The 18,588-nt window shown below is 41.7% G+C and overlaps 2 protein-coding genes across 4 annotated transcripts; one reads left to right on the top strand and one right to left on the bottom strand.

The window, feature by feature from the left end:
* Positions 1-409: 409 nt before the first annotated feature.
* Positions 410-11,148, bottom strand: sars2 (seryl-tRNA synthetase 2, mitochondrial). The gene is made up of 16 exons (XM_046073075.1): positions 10,610-11,148; positions 8,911-9,006; positions 8,649-8,678; positions 8,355-8,495; positions 8,182-8,236; positions 8,004-8,067; positions 7,680-7,785; positions 7,525-7,572; positions 7,170-7,278; positions 5,500-5,545; positions 5,322-5,409; positions 5,050-5,162; positions 4,827-4,920; positions 3,449-3,541; positions 3,291-3,356; positions 410-941 (listed from the first exon to the last, which is right to left on the bottom strand). The coding sequence occupies exons 1-16, from the start codon at positions 10,931-10,933 to the stop codon at positions 801-803; spliced, it is 1,614 nt and encodes a 537-aa protein (XP_045929031.1). The 5' UTR covers positions 10,934-11,148; the 3' UTR covers positions 410-800.
* Positions 11,149-18,532, top strand: si:dkey-260j18.2 (uncharacterized protein LOC325231 homolog). 3 transcript variants are annotated; one of them, XM_046073072.1, is made up of 5 exons: positions 11,149-11,773; positions 12,154-12,307; positions 12,890-12,968; positions 13,502-13,729; positions 13,949-18,532. In XM_046073072.1, the coding sequence occupies exons 2-5, from the start codon at positions 12,154-12,156 to the stop codon at positions 15,444-15,446; spliced, it is 1,959 nt and encodes a 652-aa protein (XP_045929028.1). In that variant the 5' UTR covers positions 11,149-11,773; the 3' UTR covers positions 15,447-18,532. The 3 variants fall into 3 exon arrangements, with proteins under 3 accessions (XP_045929028.1, XP_045929030.1, XP_045929029.1); XM_046073074.1 differs by lacking the exon at positions 11,149-11,773 and adding an exon at positions 12,414-12,659 and having other exon boundaries at positions 12,165-12,307; XM_046073073.1 differs by lacking the exon at positions 11,149-11,773 and having other exon boundaries at positions 12,166-12,307; positions 12,420-12,968.
* Positions 18,533-18,588: the final 56 nt, after the last annotated feature.

Below are 18,588 nucleotides of genomic sequence, written 5' to 3' on the forward strand. Positions count from 1 at the left end.
AACACCATCAACTCCCAGTGCTGGTTAATTACTTTTGCATCGATTATTGATACTCTGTAACAGCTGGTCATATCACACACATAACAAGCCTGTATGCCACCTCTGGAAGATTCTTTTTTTTTTTGCTGTGCTCCATCTGAAGGCCCTCTTCCTCAAGGTCACAATGTCACTCAATGTATAATGTAACAGTACTGGGCATGAGCAAAAGAGGACCACTAAGCAATAATAATAATAATAATAATAATAATAATAATAATAATAATCTTTATTTATAGAGCACTTTTCAAAAACAACTTACAAAGTGCTTTAACAAGTGTAAAGACAATAATACCCAAAAGACAATAATACAAAAACAATACAAGATAAAAGCATGAAAAAATTGAAAAGACTAAAATACAGGAGACAGAAATTAAACACATATCTTTATTATGGTCCTCCGCGTGAGCTGGTCAACACACATTCAGGCTTACATTCACAATACCATGGCATTGAACAAAATACAGTCAGACACAAATAGGCTATATTTACAGTGACAGTAATGCAAGCTTCATCCATCGCCTCAAAACATTGATGCTATCAATTCAAACTGAACACAAAAAGTCAATTTTTCAATGAATTTGAAGAACAATGGCTATTATTAACTTGTAAGCAGATATACAACATAATGTATGAAACATCCTTATGTGTGGTAAAAATCTGCTTCTCTCTGACTTGGTGTTGCTGAATATGAACTGGCTGTTATTGGTGGACTGGTGTTTGTGGACGATGGCTGGCTTTACAGCACTACACTTAAATTTGTGTCATCTGGTCTTGGGAGCAGGCCTGGATGGTCGACTGTGCTGGTTGGGTCCGATGTATTTCAGTGGAGCGTACTTTGGCTTCTCGATCACTTCTAGACCCAAATAAGGCTGCAGGGCCTGGGGGACAAGTACTGTTCCCGCCTGGGGAGATGGAGACGAAACAAAAAAGGCATCAAAAATTTGTATCTTTAATAACAGTGTAATGTTAAGTCAAGAGGATTTTTAAAAAGTCTTGAAATAAAAATAAAAAGGAATAGGGCGGTAGTAAATCCATCGGGAGTACTTTACAATGAATTATAGAATTTGACAACTAGTTGCTCTTTGGAGTTATTTAAAATTTAAAATGGCTAAGTAAACAGATCAAACAACAAAATCAAGGGAAATACAATACACATACGTTGTTATATGTGTTTGCTTTCTATGTAATCATTTACTGTTTCATAATGAAATGAAAAGCATTTGTTAAATGACAGTTATGTAGCAATTTGTTGTTTGTCTGTTTTTCATTGTGATATGAATTTTCCTTACAACATTAAAATCAAATCACAACACAGAAAACAAAAGAGTAGAGGTGGTTTGCATTTCAGTGTTGTTCAGGAGAAAAATAACATGTTCCTTGCAATATTGTAATGGGTATTGGCTGTAACAAGATAGACATTTAATACAGATAAAAGACATTTGGGAATTGGGGGGCATTTATTGTATAGATTAAAGCAGGATTGTAGTATTGTATCCTATAATACATGTTCAAAACCATTTTGATTGGAGACTGACTTAAAGGGTGAATGGCGCTTCTGTCTTTATACTCCGGGCTCACAGCGTCAGCTACTGCGCTATGTGACATTGCAATCCCGGGAAGCACATTTATCATGACAACGGTGTAATGGTTTACAGCACAAACACGACTCTTCAGCAAGCAAGCAGAAGAAGAAGCAAAAAGTATATTGTACAATGTAAGTTCTTTGGAAAAAGCTAGCTCAGTATTCTGAGTAGGAATATCATGGCAGAGGCAGAGGAAGATGTCAGAGGAAGACGTCAGAGGAAGATGTCGGAGGAAGCAAAGAAGAGAAAAAGAGTGACCAGGAGTAAATGTCTGACTGGCTTTTACTCGTTAGTGTGAGCTAAAAGAGCTCAAAGGATGCAGGACAGATGCCGAGCTGGCCTTCTTGCTGTTGGACTAGTCAGTAATAACTTATTAGCTGGCTTCCTGTGTCTTCTGTGGCGCTTGCTTGATGTTTTGCTGTGTTAGCAAAGCTGTCTACTCGAGAAAAATCAGCCACAGACAGAGGTTTAGCTGCTAGCTATAAATCTCGAGTTGATTTTAGCAAACTTACAATATAACTCACTCTGACATCAGTAACGTTACTGTATGTGCTCTTGCGTCTGTGTCTAGCTTTCTTGGCATGTTTCCCCCCAGTCTCGTGCTCAGTCACTCTCTCTTAAGCTCTTTTTCTCTTAGCTTCCTCAATCAACATCTTCTTCTGTGTCTTTGCCTCTGCCATTGCTTTATGTCCATAGAGACTGCTGAGCTTGATTATGCTGCCTGCTCGTCCGACTCGGGCACGACAGCTAAGATGAGAAAAAGAGAGTGACCAAGAAAGAGGCCACCGGACATCGGCGAGAGCTTCGTGAACTAAGTAATAACTTATTAGCTTGCTTACTATGTCTTATGTTGTCACACTTGCTTAATGTTTGGCTGTGTTAGCAAAGTTGTTGACATGCTAGTTTTTTAACATAAGTAATGCAGGCCTATACCTGTCCTTCAAGTTTCATTAGGTTAAGTTCCCTATTAAGCCAACTTATACTATGATTTTTGTTGAACAATTTTTCTGCCTCAGGAAAATGTGAACCGGTTTAGCAATATAGAGGAAAATGCAGTATTATTTCTATATTACTATTTCAGCATTTCTGCTGAAATACATCACAATTAGTATAAAACAGTTTTGACAGACAACTATCACAAGAGGGAGCCACTTCTACACCAAACTTTGCACACATATGCATGCAGAGAAATCCACATTTAACGCAGTGAACGGTGGACAAACTACTGTTTTGTTGGAAGAGAATGTGAAACTACACAGTTATTTTCCAAAAGAAGGGTCACATTTTTAAACATTTTGATTAAAGCTTTGTCTTTAAAATAAAGATTTTGGGTCTGGTTTAGTTGCTGACATGACAATGATGATATTTTTTTCAGTTATTGTGACCTGGGAATATGCATAGAAAGATAACTACAAGCCCCACATAAGAATTTTATTTGTCCTCTTCCTAGCACAGAGCACTATTTTTAGGGGCCTTGTGATGCCTATTACAACCTATAACAACCGGATCACAATATAATTTTCAAAACAACTCATTATTTTCCAGAATATTTTATTCTTTTTAGTCATTTCCAATTTTCCACAATTCAATGACTAAAACCTGCATTAAAGAATTCCAGGGTTTTGGAAACCCTCATGTGTGAAGTGCGCCCTTATGTTGGTGTCTTACTTTGGTCTGGTGAGTCTCCAGGATAGCGATGATGGTTCGGGGGATGGCACATGCTGTGGCATTCACCTATAGAAAGAAAATGTATCATGGAAGTGGTATACTGCTGTAAAATAACCCCGCAGGAATGTATAGCAGTGCTGCCTCATCTGCAGTCTTACTGTGTGGGCGTACTGCAGGCTGCCATCCTCTCTCTCATACAGGATGTTCAGGCGTCTGCTTTGGTAGTCTGTACAGTTGGACCCGCTGGAAATCTGATACAGTATATATAGAGAGTAAAGAACAGAAATCAGAATCAGCAGGAAAAACAACTAACTGGCTCTGTGGAGCTCAAAGGCCTTAAATCTGTCATCATCTTCATAGCACCTGCAGTGCCATCATCAACTGTACCATTGTATATTTTTTTTATAGTTAGTTATAGGCCCTTTCAAAAGAGTATAATTTTCCCCTCAACTGCTTGTGTGTGACTCTTCAAACAGAAGACATGTTTGTGAGTCTGACTCTATAGCATATATTATCACAAATGAACATTGTGATGGAAATGTGATATTTTACAGTGTTTACTGTTTCACCTTGCATGCTTCATTATTATAGACCAATGTTTCGCTGTGTGATTTTTGATCATTTTATTAGGTTGCAGTTAGGTGAAGTTTTCCATGGGAAAGATGCTCATTAGAGAGTTTTATCGGACTGTGCTTCATAGGCCTTCATCTCAGGGCAGTCAGTAATACCCTTACAGTATAAAGTCACCTGTTTCTACAACATTCATTATAATTTTATATAATAGTATACTTTTTTACCACTAGTTGAGTATTATATCCAGTTCCACCTGTTTCATTTTTGTGGGTTGTTTTTATTCATAAAATCCTTGTGCAAGCAAAAGGCTCTACATTGGTCTGTAATTTGTTAATGCTATGTCCTAACTTGTCAATAATCATATTGTTCAACATTTAATGATTTGTTGTAGCACATCAAACTTTTTTAATGTCCGGCCCCATCCAGGCTGTGATTGGTCGGTTGACGAAAAGTGACTGACAAGCATGTCAGCTCTGTGAAAAGTTGAACATGTTGAACAACAAAAGGCACCGATACAGCTAACGTTAAATGGCCAGCGAGCCAAACCCAAACCTTCCTTATCTTCTCCCAGTTTTCTTCTGTCTGACCGCTTCAGCTGCAGACGACGTCTCCGACTATGTTTTAAAGGATTAGTGGCAGGGCAGGGAGGGGTTTACAGTAGATTGTTGTCTTAAAAGTTACTCTGAGCACACTGCTCATAAAACATTTTTCTCATTGCACGTAGGCTTATCTGTTTTTAGGGGCACATGCGAGAGCCCGGTGTGGGCGGAGATAATGAGCAGACTGCAGCACACAGCGAAGAGAGCCTCACACACACCTTTTCTGTTTTATTAAATCGCACACTTATGGGGTTATGTAATCGCACATGATGACATCGCAATTACGATTAATTGTGCAGCCCTAGGACTTACACTATCGAAATAAGGTAAGTAGGTAAATGGGTTAATAGTGACATAATGGGACCTCTCCATAGCTGTTCCTCCCAGGCATCCATGCTTCAATGTCGTACTTCCTGTGTGCTGGAGGCCCCAGTTCCTGTGTCGGCATGTCCAGCACTCTGAGCAGAAACACACAAATACAACTTAGATTATACAAATATTCTATTATGTCAAATTGAGTGGATGTGTAATTGTGACTGGTGTGAGTGAGTATCTGTGTGTATATGTGCCTGTGTGTATTTACTAACCTGTAGTGTAGTTCCAGTGCAGAGAACATCTCTTTCTGCAAAGAGACAAACTCCTCCAGCAGCCGAGTGCTCTCTTCTCCCGTCTCACTGGCTGTCACTCCAAACATCTCTACCTGTACAGACACACACACAGTTAATTACAAAGCCTGTTAGCGTAATTATGGAGTAGATACTTGTTTAGTGATTTGCAATCACTTGTTATATTGTTTTCTGTATACATATTGATCCAAGCAACTGCTGTGTGCCTAACATAATGTTGTTGTCCTTGTAACCTTGTTGAAGTGATGTACTCTGTAGAGCCCCCATGTCTCTCTGCCCGTGTCTGTCTCTGCTCTGTAGCAGGTGCTGCTGCACACCGTCCTGCAGCGGGAGATGACAGACCCTGTCAGCTTTAATTACTCCGTTATGACACTCGTCAGTAGAAAACTAGGAATGAGGGGTTCTTCTAACCTGACAGGCAGGTCCTTCCAGTTGACTGCATGATCCATGAAATAGCCTGGAGAAGAGTGACACACAGTAGCTTACTGCACATACTGCACATGTAAAATGGTAGCCTCCAGCTCTCATTTTTGATTTATGATCCATTTAACTGCGTGATGAAAATTGAAGGAACATTTGATGTGAATAGCTGGATTCAAGATTCATGATGTAGAATTTAGGTTCACTGAGAAAAACCCAGAAACAAAATGCATTTATTACAATTCAGCTGGAGTCAAGTATGAAATCTCATTATAGTGCACTAACCACTACTACTAATAATAAGTAATAATCTGTCAATCTGCCAGGTTTTGGGTGAAACTGACAGCAACTGTGGGCTGCGTAAGAACCAATACATAGTATGTGCAAAAAATGTATCATCTATTTAGTGATCTCTTCACTTCCTCTTCCCCCTGTGGAGGAAATTTTAGATTTCCTCATGAAGAAATAAAAAATGTTTACAACAAGTTGTTTTTCTGCTATTTATAAAGAAGAGTAACAGAGTCAAGTTTTTCAGCTGAAAGGACAGATCTCTACACCAGAGTGTATTCGGTGAGTCTGACAAAAGGAAACAGATAACGTGGAATTTCTATTGCTACCACATAGATAGGGAGGGAGAGAAAGAGAAACTAATTCATCACGAGAATGGAAATATCCTTCTGCCCCATGCAACAAAACAAATCTCACAGAAATGAGCTGTACCAAGGACACTGGTTCACTTCAGGTCAAATTAATTAACATGTTATAGAGTATCATAACAGCACATGAGATATTACAAGTACCTATTAGTTCTGCGTGAGTGTTGCATAACAAAAATAGATGCGCAAATATTGCTTAGATAGCCATGACAACACATTGAGGGGGTTTACAGCCAAGCACGATAGGTAATCTTGCTAGTAAGAAACAGGATTATTGATAAGTTGACTGATAGCGGGATGCACCAATTAATTTAATCACAAGTGTGACTTCAACAATGAGTCAAAAGCTGGGACTGATCAACTGACAAATGGATATTTTGAGTGTAACTGGCCAACAAGTAGATGGTCACTACTTGTCATTTACTACAAAAGTTATAGCTGCAGATAAAATACTATGCTGTTTAAAAGCAAATACACACAGTACAGTATAATCTTGGAAGTGTCGAGGTCTCAGGGCTTCTCTATAAAGATAATGTTAGTTAATGGCAGAGGCAAAGAGACAGAAGAAGACGTTGACGGAGAAAGCTAAGAAGAGAATAGGAGGGCGAGCAAGACATTGGCAAGAGCCCAGGTATTGGTATTGAGACTGAAAAAGTCGCATCGGTGCATCCACTGTGTTAATCAGACCTTTGCTCAGGTTGAGTTGTGGTGAAGTAATGCTGGAAAATATGTGAGGTCACTAAATTCCATAAACCAACAAGAATGTCTCTGTCCTAACAGGTGCCACAAAGTCAGTAGAAGGATCAGAGACACCTCAATCCAGCTCAGTACAGATAAGGTCTGAAACACCGTCACCTGTATGTGCGTACTGAGGATGTGTCGCATTGTTCACCGGTACTGATACACAACCTTATGGGTCTTTTATTGTTGCAATGAATTAAAACCTCATTGTGCTTGCAACACATTAAGCCAGCACATCAACATTAGTGAAGAATAAAGCTTCACCTGCCACCCCGACCTCTCCAGTCCCAGCCAGGTTGAGATCTGGGAAACGGGCCGGGTCCAGTGAATAGACCTGAGAGCGATGGGCGTTGGGCTGCATTCCACAACCCTCCTGGAGGTGGATGAATCAGAATGACGAAGAGAAGAGAGGAGAGGTCAGGTACATTGTGTGGCTTAAAGATACTATGGTCTTTAAACTGTTATATCTGAGTGTTTTCACCCATTTACATGACCAATCTACCATATTTAATTTATCTACATTCAAATCTCATCTTTAGATATTAAGTTTAGTATCTTCTGTTTTATTGACGACACCTATGCAAAATCACTATGTTAGAAACAGGGCTCTGCTACTCACAAATACTGCCCCTTTCAGCATGTCTGGTACAACCATGGGGATGAAGCCCTGCAGGAGTCAAAAGAAGACTCACGTTTTTGCTCTCCTATATATTAACAGAATAATAATATCCATTCATTTTGCAGACTTTAAATCTAATATTTCCACAAGCTCACCCGTTGCTGCAGTGTGTCAAGGGCAAAGTTTTGGAGTGCAGTCTGAAGTCGGGCCCCCGCTCCTCTCAGATAGTAGGACCTGTGGCCTGAGACATGAGCTAGATGTCTGCGGGAGAGGAACAAAATATAATGATCCCCACTCGTATTAATGAGGTTAGACTTAATATTAGACAAAATATTAAATATTATGGTATTATCATATTCATACAAAATGGCATTTTGCTCTTCGACCTGCAGACTGACTAAACAGACAAACTAACATCCCCTCTCTTTGAGTTTTCTTTGAATCATATGAATAGTGCAGTACAGTATAGCCATCCTCACCTCTGCCTGATGAGACCCAGCTCCTCCCCCAGCTCCACATGGCCTCTGGGCTTGAAGTCAAACTCTACAGCAAAGAGAGAGCAGATTAGGAGATTTGTATTTTTAAAAACACAAGGGTAAAGCACTTTAGATTATTATTGATCTCCAGATCAATAGCGGTACAGATCACATCCATCACCTGGTTTTTGTCCAACCAGCTCCACCACCCTTGCCTGACTCTCATCTCCAACTGGCTGAAAAAAAGGAAAAAGAGGCACTTTTGGACTTTCTTTAAAAGGAAAACACTTGATAGAAAATCTTTTCCCAAATGCTCTGGATAACGTACGTGTGTGTGCGTGTGTGTGTCCTCACCACATCGGGGTGTGTGGTGTTGGGCAGTCTGAGCGCTCGTCCATAGTGTTCCCGATCCAGCTCAGTCTCTTTGGGGTAGAGTTGATTCAGTCTGTTGCGGATCTCTCGACCCTTCTGCAGAGCCTGAGTGTGCTCTGGAAGCTGCATGATAAACAATAAGGACTCAGAGCTGCTCCCAAATGTGATTTAACACTGAGCAGTGCAATGTCAGGGAAGCAGCAATGCCATGATTCACTGCTTCAATAACAAAAGTCTTAAAGAGTTTAAATTCTAAAGTGCCAAAGTTGCACTTACATTGGCGAGGGCTTTCTTGTCATTCTTGGCCTGTGAGGAAAAAAAATATCTGTGTCACAATTATGGTTGCAGCTTTATACTCTTACAACTTATGACCACACAAAATGTCAATATAGAGAAAATGATTAAGTATTAAATGATTAAAAGAATTGGGATTTTGGATGGATGTGTTCATTTTGAGATTAATGTCTACATATTCCAAACAATCAACCCAAACAACACATACACACAGAAAACAGGTGCTGTATTAACCTTTACTGACCACTAGAGCTTTGACTGTTTCACCGACGTGTCTCTTCTGCTCCTCCAGCCCAGAGATTTCTGTCCTCACTGCCTGGAGCTCCTGCCACACACACACCTACAATGTGGACAAACACAGAGTCAATGGGATTAATTGAAAGTTGACAGCAGAACAGTGAATTTGAACTCTTAACTTGCTAGCTTTCCATGTTTCCTTTTAACGTTCAGTATGTAAGATCTAGTGGCTCCCCCCTTCCTTTGCTGGCACCTAGGAGAAGCTACGGGGGCCGACACACTCTGTCGACTCTTGTGCGAAATAATACGTGTGGTCCTCCATTTGTCCAAATTTAATTTCTCTTCTTACTTCTAATAAACCAGACACCTACTACTTCTTCTTCTCCTTCTTCTTCATACGTATTCAATGTAGTGACAAAACGCGCTCTGTAGAGCAGTTTGTCCATTTAGGCTCCTGTAGAAACATGGTGGCACAACATGGAGACTTCCATGTGGTGTATGTAGATAGAAATGGCTCATTCTAATGTAATAAAAATATAACTTAACATTATGTAAGATCTTTATACACCACTAAAAACATAGTTATGGATATTATATTGCATTTCTGTCAATATTACACACTGAACCTTTAACTTACAATGCTTACAATAGCTACTGTATATGTTTGTTTCCTTATCTTGTTTTAGTTTGCTGTCTTTGTTAAACTGTATGCCTACTGTATTTGTGTATGGTCCTACACATTTGATTTCAACATACTGAGTAGAAACATGTGATGGGCAAATAAAGTTTGGTCTGATAAAATAAACTAAATACTCTATATTTGCTTGTTCCAATATTTCTATGAAGGAATATTGTGCTTATAGTTAAAACCTATTTTACTACTGTATAACAAATTGGAAATACCTTGTGACTTCCAATTCACTCAGCAGGACCATATATTATGTTTGGAAACGTTTTCATCAAGAATTTAGAATAAAGTCCTCTGTGTATGAACAATGTTTTAGCAGTTTGAGAGTTTAAAGCCCCCATCCATTAAAAAAATGTGTTAAGCATATTGTTGTGATGTTTGAGCTTCTCTGAGCTGAATGATGTATGTGCAGAGTTTGACACCAGAGAGCTGTCGAGGAGGGAGGTTCTACTGTGCTCACTTTCAATCCCAGTTCAACAAGAAGAGGTACAAGAAGGATTTTGTGACATCACAACTAATTTAGAGCCAATCGTGGTCCCATAGGCATCTTACACAAGTGTTGATGTGGAAGCTTAAAACCTCCAGTGCACACACGCTGAGAATGGCTTTTCCAGTGAAGTAGGCTGCATCTTCTGTCTAAATGTTCAACTTTTGGAAAGAAAACTCTGCACACTGTCTGACAAACATATATTAACGTTTTGGTACTAAACCTTTTTTTTTGACTGCCATATCAGACACAAATTATTATAGAAAAAAAAATTTTTTTATATGTGTGGAGGGAATCCAACCCCAACCATAGCTCATTCGTCACCAAAAAGTAACTTAAACTCTGATATGCACATTATTTTATAAAAGCGCTTTGGTAAATCGCATAATCTGATTTACAGTCTGTGTTTTTGCTTGTAAGCAGCCTCACAGTCAGCTGTCAACTCTTGAATCATACTTTTGACAGAAGATAAAGTTGTCGTGGTTTTAATGTCACAAACAGAACTGAATTTGCAGTTAAAGAAACACTTACAATTTTCCTGACATCGTCCCCTCGCAGGTCACCCTTCCTGCTCTCTACATTTGCTATGACTTTGTCGGTCTCCTCGCACACTGCTGTCATGTCCAGCTCGGGCTTGTCACTATAACCCTCACGGACATGCTCGTACAAACTGCTCCGGGCTCCGTGCGAAAAGCGATGCGGGATGAACACACTCTGCCTTGCACACTGCCTGGCTACCGGCTTTAACACCGTCAGTGCAGTCCCTCCAACTCTGACCACCATGCCGATGCAAGTCGCCATGTTTGTCTTGTGGTCAATGTTGCATTCAAGGGGTATAGGAATACGTGTAACCATACTCTGTGTCGGCTCGTGTTTTAATATTATAACTTAAATTAAAGCATAATGTAGGATTATAATAATGACTATTCACGTGTCTTACAAATTCTTTTTTAGCTGCTAATGGTCCCAGCGAGCACTATTGACGTCGTTATAACGGCCGTATCTGCCTTGAATGCAGCATGAATGCGGAAATTACAATTTTGATATTTTTGAATCAAAATAAAACGAATGTGCAATGTTTTTTTATGTTATAGCTGCTATTTTACGCAACTGCTGTCACATAATGTCAAAGAGGGAGCGGGAAATATTTACATTTTTCCAGTGAAAAAAACGACTCAGCTCCAAACAATCGTCACGAGCCAAAGGTCAGCCAATCAGAGAAGCGGAAGTTTAACGTTGCGGTAATCCGGTTCAGACGTGACAAGTGCGGCCGACTGATCCAGAAAGTCAGTCCTAATTTTCTGTCCTTTAGGCTCTACAAACTGCACTCTTTACTGTCTCACCACCGAGCTGGACGCGTGTTTGTAATGCCAGGGTGGACGTACATGTGTTGCGACGAGAAGCTTTTGTATATCGGGAGAACTGTTCCTTTGTAAGCTAGTTTGGCTTGGTTTTGTCCTGATGTTGTGCTCGGGGCTGGATGAGCAGCGAGTAGCCTGACGCGTCCTCGCCACAGGCCGGGACGAGCCTTTCAGCTGAGCCCGGAGGACCAAGACACCCAAATGGGAACAAGGAAAGCCTCTCGAAGCCTCTGGTAAAAGCCGGGTACTTGCACACAGTTAGCCTGCCTCACCAATTCCTGCTGAAAGTGAGACCCAACCAGCCTTCACGGTGGAAACGAGAAGAAGAGCAAAGGTAATGTAGCTTCTTGCCGGTAAACTGATGCTACTGTCTGCTTTGTGTTTGTGGTCTATGAGAGCAAGTATTTTATGAAAAACATTGTTTGTTTTTTTATCATTTTGGTAAAATGGAAACACACACAACAATAAATACGTAGCAAACAATACTTATGTATCTTAAAATTAAGCTGTATCATGAACTTTGCCTAGAAAGCAGATTTTCCCCCCACAGAGAAACGCGTTATCTGGGTCACATCTATTATAGGCCTCGATCTATAATACATAGGCCTGTCTGTTACAGATAGGCCTTGCATCCATAAATGCTAACCCGTGAAACATACTATGTATAAAAATGGCCTAAATATATGAGTGTTTGTGTTTATATTGTACTTCCAGATGAATGCTGTGCGGGGGGGCACAGTCACCTGGCGTCCCCAGCCGTGGCAGGATGGGAATGGGGGAGGAGGAGAACCTCTGTCAGACAGCGACTCAGAGGAGGAGGACTTCCCTGATGACAGCACCACACCGTTGGGAGACTACATCACACACGGTGAGAAAGAAAAATGATAGCTGGCTTGTGTAATGTCCTTTTAGTGAGTCTTCTGAAATAAAGAGTCCAATCCAGACGTCTTCTAAGGGTTTTATTCTTTGCAAAGGGTCAGACAGACATACAGAGTGCAAACAGTCTGCAGAGTGTAAGACAAAGAGCCGGTGAAGAAACGGGTGACTTGAGGAAAGGAGCAGGGACCAACTGCCCTGAAGTGAAGGCCTATCAAGGACAGTCAGATAAGAAACTCTATATTGAGCATCTTTCCCATGGGAAACTTCACCTAACTGCAACCTAATAAAATTATCAAAAACCACACAGGGAAACATTGGTCTATAATAATGAAGCACGCAAGGTGAAACAGTAAACACTGTAAAATATCACATTTCCATCACAGCTAGAGAGGGTGTTACTGGGTATTTGGAAACTAGCCCTTGAAGAGTTTGTGTGACTCATTTAGTTTCCCAACCCTTTTCTCTCCCTGTGTTTCTCTCTCTCTGTTCCTTCTCTGTCTGCTCTTTCTCATTCTTACTCATCCCTCCTTCTGTCCTCGCCCTTCTCCTCCCCCTTTCTGCCATGTTGTAGGATTGAAGCAGCTCCTGGATGCTCAGCAGCTGTGTGATGTGACTCTACTTGTTGAGGGAAAGAAGTTCATGTGTCACAGGTATGGCTGCCACATCCAACAAAGAAGCTGAAAAACCCATTCAGGAAATCTTGTTGCTCAGAAATCAAGAAGAGCATTACAGCCAGGGCTGCAGCTAACAAATATATTTGACTATTCAGTTTATGGATGGCTTTTCAGTGTTTCAGTCTTGTATTATAATTAAAAAAGTGTCTCATTTACAATTATATGAATTAGAGAATATTTTGAACTATAACAACCAAATATTTTATATTTTTACTTAGTAAATGATGTAAAGCATTTATCAGTCAGCATTACCCCTGATTTTCTTCTAGTTGAATAACAGATTCATTTAATGCTAATTACACCACCAGAATACAAAGCAAATGTGACTTGTGATGAAGTTGCTATTATTTTTTTAGAAAGCTGTTCGCAGCCTGTGTTGGACATCAAAGAGGTGAAAGATGTATTTGTCAGCTCTTCTCCTTTTAAGTGCAGCCAAAAACTTAGCACTGTTGTTTGACTTTACGTATCCTCCACATGAACAGTTATCGTCCATACTCCTCTCCCCTCAGAGTCCTCTTAGCAGCCGTGAGTCCGTACTTTCGGGCCATGTTCACCAGCCCTCTGGTAGAGTCTCGCCTCACTGAGATCCGACTGGAGGAAGTGACACCGTCTGTCATGGAGACTGTCATCCAGTTTGTGTACACCGGTGAGGCGGGGCTCTCTCTGGACACAGCTGAGGATCTGTTTGTGGCCGCCAACCGGCTTCAGGTCATGCCCCTTCAGGACCTGTGCTCCAGGTAAGTCTGCTGTAGAAAAGTGGAAGATAATCAAGCTTACACCCTTATTCATTGGACGTTACTATTCAGGTGGTTATATTTTTACTTTGACATTAGGTTTTAGTTAACAAACCAGCTTCTGGATTTGAAACTCCCTTGTCTCATTTATCTTCTCCCCTGTCTGTTTTCCCCTCTTTCTTCCTCTCCACATGTTGTTTTTCTCTACTCTTATTCCTCAAGGTTTTTATTTGAGCACCTCTCAGTGGATAACTGCCTGGGGATGTACTCTCTGGCTCGCTCTCACCACGACCAGCTGCTGCTGCGTGCCTCCCTGCGGCTGGTAGCTCAGCACTTCCCCCGGGTGGCCCGGCAGAAAGACTTCCTCCTGCTGGACCACGGCACATTAGGCAGCCTCCTGAGCTCTGACCGCCTGGGGGTGGACTCTGAAGCGGAGGTTTACGACGCAGCACGCCGCTGGGCAGAGCACCAGCCCTTGGATCGCTACGCCCACATGCCGGCGCTGCTTCACCACCTGCGTCCTGGGCTGCTATCCCAGGAAGAGAGCCGAAGACTGAGCCAGGAGTTGGGGCCCGCTGCTGCTGGTGAGGGCCTTGGGGGGCCTCTGAGACCACGAGAGGGCATGTTTGAGAAAAAGATTGTCTGTGTGGACCTGACACCTCGGGAAGATGAAAATTTAGCTGCAAGAGACTACACGGTGGACTGCTTTGATCCTCGGACAGGGAAGTGGGAGAAGTTAGCAGCGCTGGGTTCACTGGTCAGTCCCGGCTGTACGGCTGTAGGTGACCGGCTGTTTGTAGCAGGTGGGATTCTGCGGACAGGCTCTGTGTCTGCAGCCGTGCATGAATATGATGCAGTGTTGGACCGCTGGATAGAGCGGCCTTCGATGGTCCAGCCCCGGGCTATGCTAGGCCTGCTGGGCTGTGGAGAATCACTCTATGCCTTGGGTGGTAGTAACCGCTCAGCCCTGCTGGACTCTAGTGAGACCCTGGAGCTGACTACACTTCAGTGGGCTCCGGGGCCTCGGTTACCGCTCCCTCTGCGCGCCTTTGCCTGCTCAGCGTTACGTGGACGGCTTTACCTTCTGGGTGGAACCACACTTGAACAGAACCGAGCCGTGGTTCACTCTGGGGTGCTTATTTATCACACCCTAACAGACTGCTGGACACGTGTGGCTCTGGACTCAGGTGCCACCTGTCTCGCTGGAGGAGTAGCAGTGCGTGGAGGAGTCTGTGCCATTGGAGGATACATGAGGGATACCACAAAGTTCCTGGATGGAAACTACACCAATTTGGAGACTTTAGACGCCACTGGGCGTGTACTGTTTTTCAGAGAGGGCAGGGGTTCTGGAGTAGAGAGGGAGGTGACTGGGGGAGGGGTGATGGTCACCGCGGAGCAGCGGGGGGGTGCAGGTGGTGGAAGCGACCGAGCCCCAAGCCCTGTGGTGTTTCCCGGGCTGCCGCGCCGCATTGCAGCTGGGGGTGTGGCCAGGTGGAAACGCAGGATTTATGTGCTGGGTGGGGAAAACGGTTCACGGTTCTATGACAGTGTGTACTGTTGGAAGCCCGGCTGGCGCAGCTGGGTCCAGAGACGTGAGAAACTCCCTGGGGACACTGGAGGCGTGAGCCAGTTTGGATGTACCACTTTAAAGTTCCCTAAGAAACATATCCTGTCCAGACTGAGACTAGCCAAAGAAAACTGCAAGAAAGCCGCTGACTAGCTTGATAGAGACCAGGATGACTGAAGTTGAGGCAGCTGTTTATGTGACACAGAGATGAGCTCCAGGATGGGTTTGAATTCGCTCCTCCTTGACCGCATGAAGTGTTGGTGTTGAGATGAACACACAAGGAAGAGTAGGTCTGCAAAGGACTGGACGCAGACCGACCTTATGAAACGGATTAGGGATAGTAAAATGTACAGGCAGGGAGCAAGTGGAGCCAGAAACTGGTTACAAGTCAGGCAAGATGCACCTGACTGTGACCTAATTTTGTCAGAACAGTCCTTTGTGAGAGATGAGGGCCTTTTGTAGTTGTTTTCTCTTCTCTAAGTATAATGTCATTTTTAGCTAATATTTTAAGGGTGTTTGGAAACCCTGTCAGTGCTGTGAATGTCTCAGCAGTGTTTAGTGTAGACACAAGGAGACTGGCACATGTCTGACCATGTCATGTTCCATTTAATTTACCTGAACCTTGTTTCCTGTCTAATGTGGGCCTGTAAAGCCCTTTTGAAACTGCATTTAAGGGCTATAAGGATAAACTTGACTTGAGTGGAAGCACATCATAGTAAACACATCTTTTTCATAAAACCACTTGGATGTAGACATTTTTTTACTTGTACCATCAGTTTTTTTTTAACTAATAGTCAAAATAGAAAGAAAAATGTGTTTGCCCAATCTCTTGGAACTAGTCATCTCTCGACTAAACTCTTGCAAAGCCTTGTTTGGTCTCACTAAGCAGGCAGTCACATCTCTCCAACTGATCCCAAATATGGCAGCCCATGTGTAGAACACAGACCAGATAATGTCTTTTTACTTGGTAGAAATTGTGCATATGTTCACTGTTCTTAATTGCTTTTATAATGGTCTTTCCTCAAAGAAGTGGGACAGACAGGGCTGGATAATATGCAAAATAATTAATTAAAACGATGATAGCCAGAACACCATCTTCCATATTATTTCTATAGGTGTGAAACTGGGGTGAGATCTGGAGACTATAAAGACCGCAGCATTTTAGTCACAATTCAGTGCATCCCGGTGCACAGAAAAATCCACATTTCATGTTTCTCCACTGTTATACTCAGCTAAATACTTTTAAGTATTTAGACAAAAGCTACATGTTTGTAAAGATGACTCACAGTATCCTTGTGTCCACACTACCACTCTCTATCCAACACCTTTCCTCCTAACCCTTCAAGCCAGCAGTTGTCTTTACTTGTGAATGTGTTTAGCATGGAGGTTATGGATTATCTGAACACATTAGCACTGCATCTAATTTATTGAAATGTATTTGAAAGGTTTTTTTTTTTGTTGTTGTTGTTTTGAAACTTTTGCTCTGACTGCTGTGACCGGGGCTTCCTATAGGATGGCAGTACAAGCTTAGACAGCTGCGAGCAGATACGTTTCGATCTGAAAGTAACTGCAGGTTTAAAAGTAAATTCGGATTTTGTGAAAGGTCAGAAAGTTTGCCCAAAAATGTAAGCACATTGTTTTCCTGTAAGCCACTATGTTTTCTGTCATCTTTTTTTTTTTTTTTCTTCCATTTTTGATCAAATCAAGATCTTTCTGCTGGAGATATGTGTGCACATCAAAAACACTGCCAGCTGCGTCTGAAAAAGACCCAGTACTACCAGGAAATATAAACAGGGATCATATTAGAAATGTGTTTAAGACTCCCAGCATCACAGAATCTGGAGTTAATAATTTTTGCCATTATGGAGGTACTCTAATTCATGTAACCGAAGGCGTAATGTCAGATATGACGTTACAATTAATTGGTTTCAAATGATAAAACTCGGCAGGGAATTCTTTTCGAAGTCAGTGCTTGCTGCTCTCTGTCTTAACAAACAAGTTTTATACATTACTGCAGGCCAGATATTAAATAAAGGATGTAACTTTTAGATTGGCGATCCAGATTTATACAGTTTAGATACTGTAAATACATTATCAGCCTCAAACAGGAAATTAAGATGGATACTGGATGTGCTTCTGTATTGGCAAAATTGTTTTCTTCCAACTCTTCCTACTGAGATGAGGCAAAGTGTCACTCTATACAGGATCCAAGACCTCACATTAGGCTGTAGACCAGTTTGTCTCAGAACTCAGCCTTCCACTGAATCAACCAACCAATAGACTCAAAAGTACATTTCATCATTTTCAGTCAAACCGCCCTGCCTTGTTGATTTTTCCAAAGTGTTACCATGGCTCCGTCTCAGTTCTCCCTTGAGAACCGAATAGTGGAACTTCCCCAGTTTCCCAGCTACAGTATAGCGGCTGATGTTTTAACACAACAGCCGAGTTATTTCTAGCAAGCAGAAGAAGTCCTCGGTGACACAGCTGCCACTTCACAGCTTGATTATCACATCCTGATCTCTAATCTACATCTGGATGCATAATACATTGCATACTTTCAGTTCACAATATGCAATGAACACATAAAATCAATTAGTATTTTCATCACCCAATACCCGATAAGAAGATTCTTGATCAGTGGTGTATTGATATGTCATCACTTGTGCGCTTTCCTGCCTTTGTCTTTTCCAGTGCCATGTGCAGACTCAGGAGGGAGGAGTCAGGCGGGGGGATAGGTGATCTGGAAGAGTTCACACCTGTTGAATATCATGTGAACTGTGTGTCTGACCAAAATAATAAGAAGCAGGAATCCTTAACCAGTAAGGTTTTTGAGCTTTATTTCATTAGTAAGTTCACTAGTCAAACACAACAAATGTAGTTTGTTATTTTTTTGTTTGTCATTTTAGTTGGTTAAGAGATGTGAGCTTCAGTTCTTGTTTCATTTCAAATAACATGCTCTGAACTATTTTCACCTTGAGCTGTTTTTCTTTTTCTCCGTGTGCTTACGTGTATGACATGTGAAAAGTGATTGTGTACGCATGCATGTTTTCTATGCCGAGGCGTAAATCTGTTCTACACACAAGCTCTTTGCACTCATCCACGCACACGTGCTGTGTGTCCTGTCAGAGGAGTGGAGCTGCCCCCCATTTGTATAATCTAATGAGTTTGTGAACTGAAAGGCAAATGGATGTTTTGATGAAAGCAGTGCTCTCAAATGATTAAAGGACTATTTGCTTACATGATTCTTTCACTGGTGACTTTTTCACAACTGCGCAAACTTTTGATGAAGTGCTTT

Source organism: Micropterus dolomieu, linkage group LG17 (assembly GCF_021292245.1).
Source record: "Micropterus dolomieu isolate WLL.071019.BEF.003 ecotype Adirondacks linkage group LG17, ASM2129224v1, whole genome shotgun sequence".
Classification (NCBI taxonomy): Eukaryota; Metazoa; Chordata; class Actinopteri; order Centrarchiformes; family Centrarchidae; genus Micropterus; species Micropterus dolomieu.

Bases quoted from the DNA above. Each gene is read 5' to 3' on its own strand.
- sars2 (XM_046073075.1), bottom strand. From the start codon at position 10,933: ATGGTTACACGTATTCCTATACCCCTTGAATGCAACATTGACCACAAG. The intron at 8,237-8,354 runs GTGAGGACACAC...CCTTTTTTTCAG, and splicing joins ACACCACACACCCCGATGTG to CCAGTTGGAGATGAGAGTCA. The intron at 7,279-7,524 runs GTGAGTAGCAGA...ATCCACCTCCAG, and splicing joins TGCTGAAAGGGGCAGTATTT to GAGGGTTGTGGAATGCAGCC.
- si:dkey-260j18.2 (XM_046073072.1), top strand. From the start codon at position 12,154: ATGAATGCTGTGCGGGGGGGCACAGTCACCTGGCGTCCCCAGCCGTGG. The intron at 12,969-13,501 runs GTATGGCTGCCA...CTCTCCCCTCAG, and splicing joins AAGAAGTTCATGTGTCACAG to AGTCCTCTTAGCAGCCGTGA. The intron at 13,730-13,948 runs GTAAGTCTGCTG...TTATTCCTCAAG, and splicing joins CTTCAGGACCTGTGCTCCAG to GTTTTTATTTGAGCACCTCT.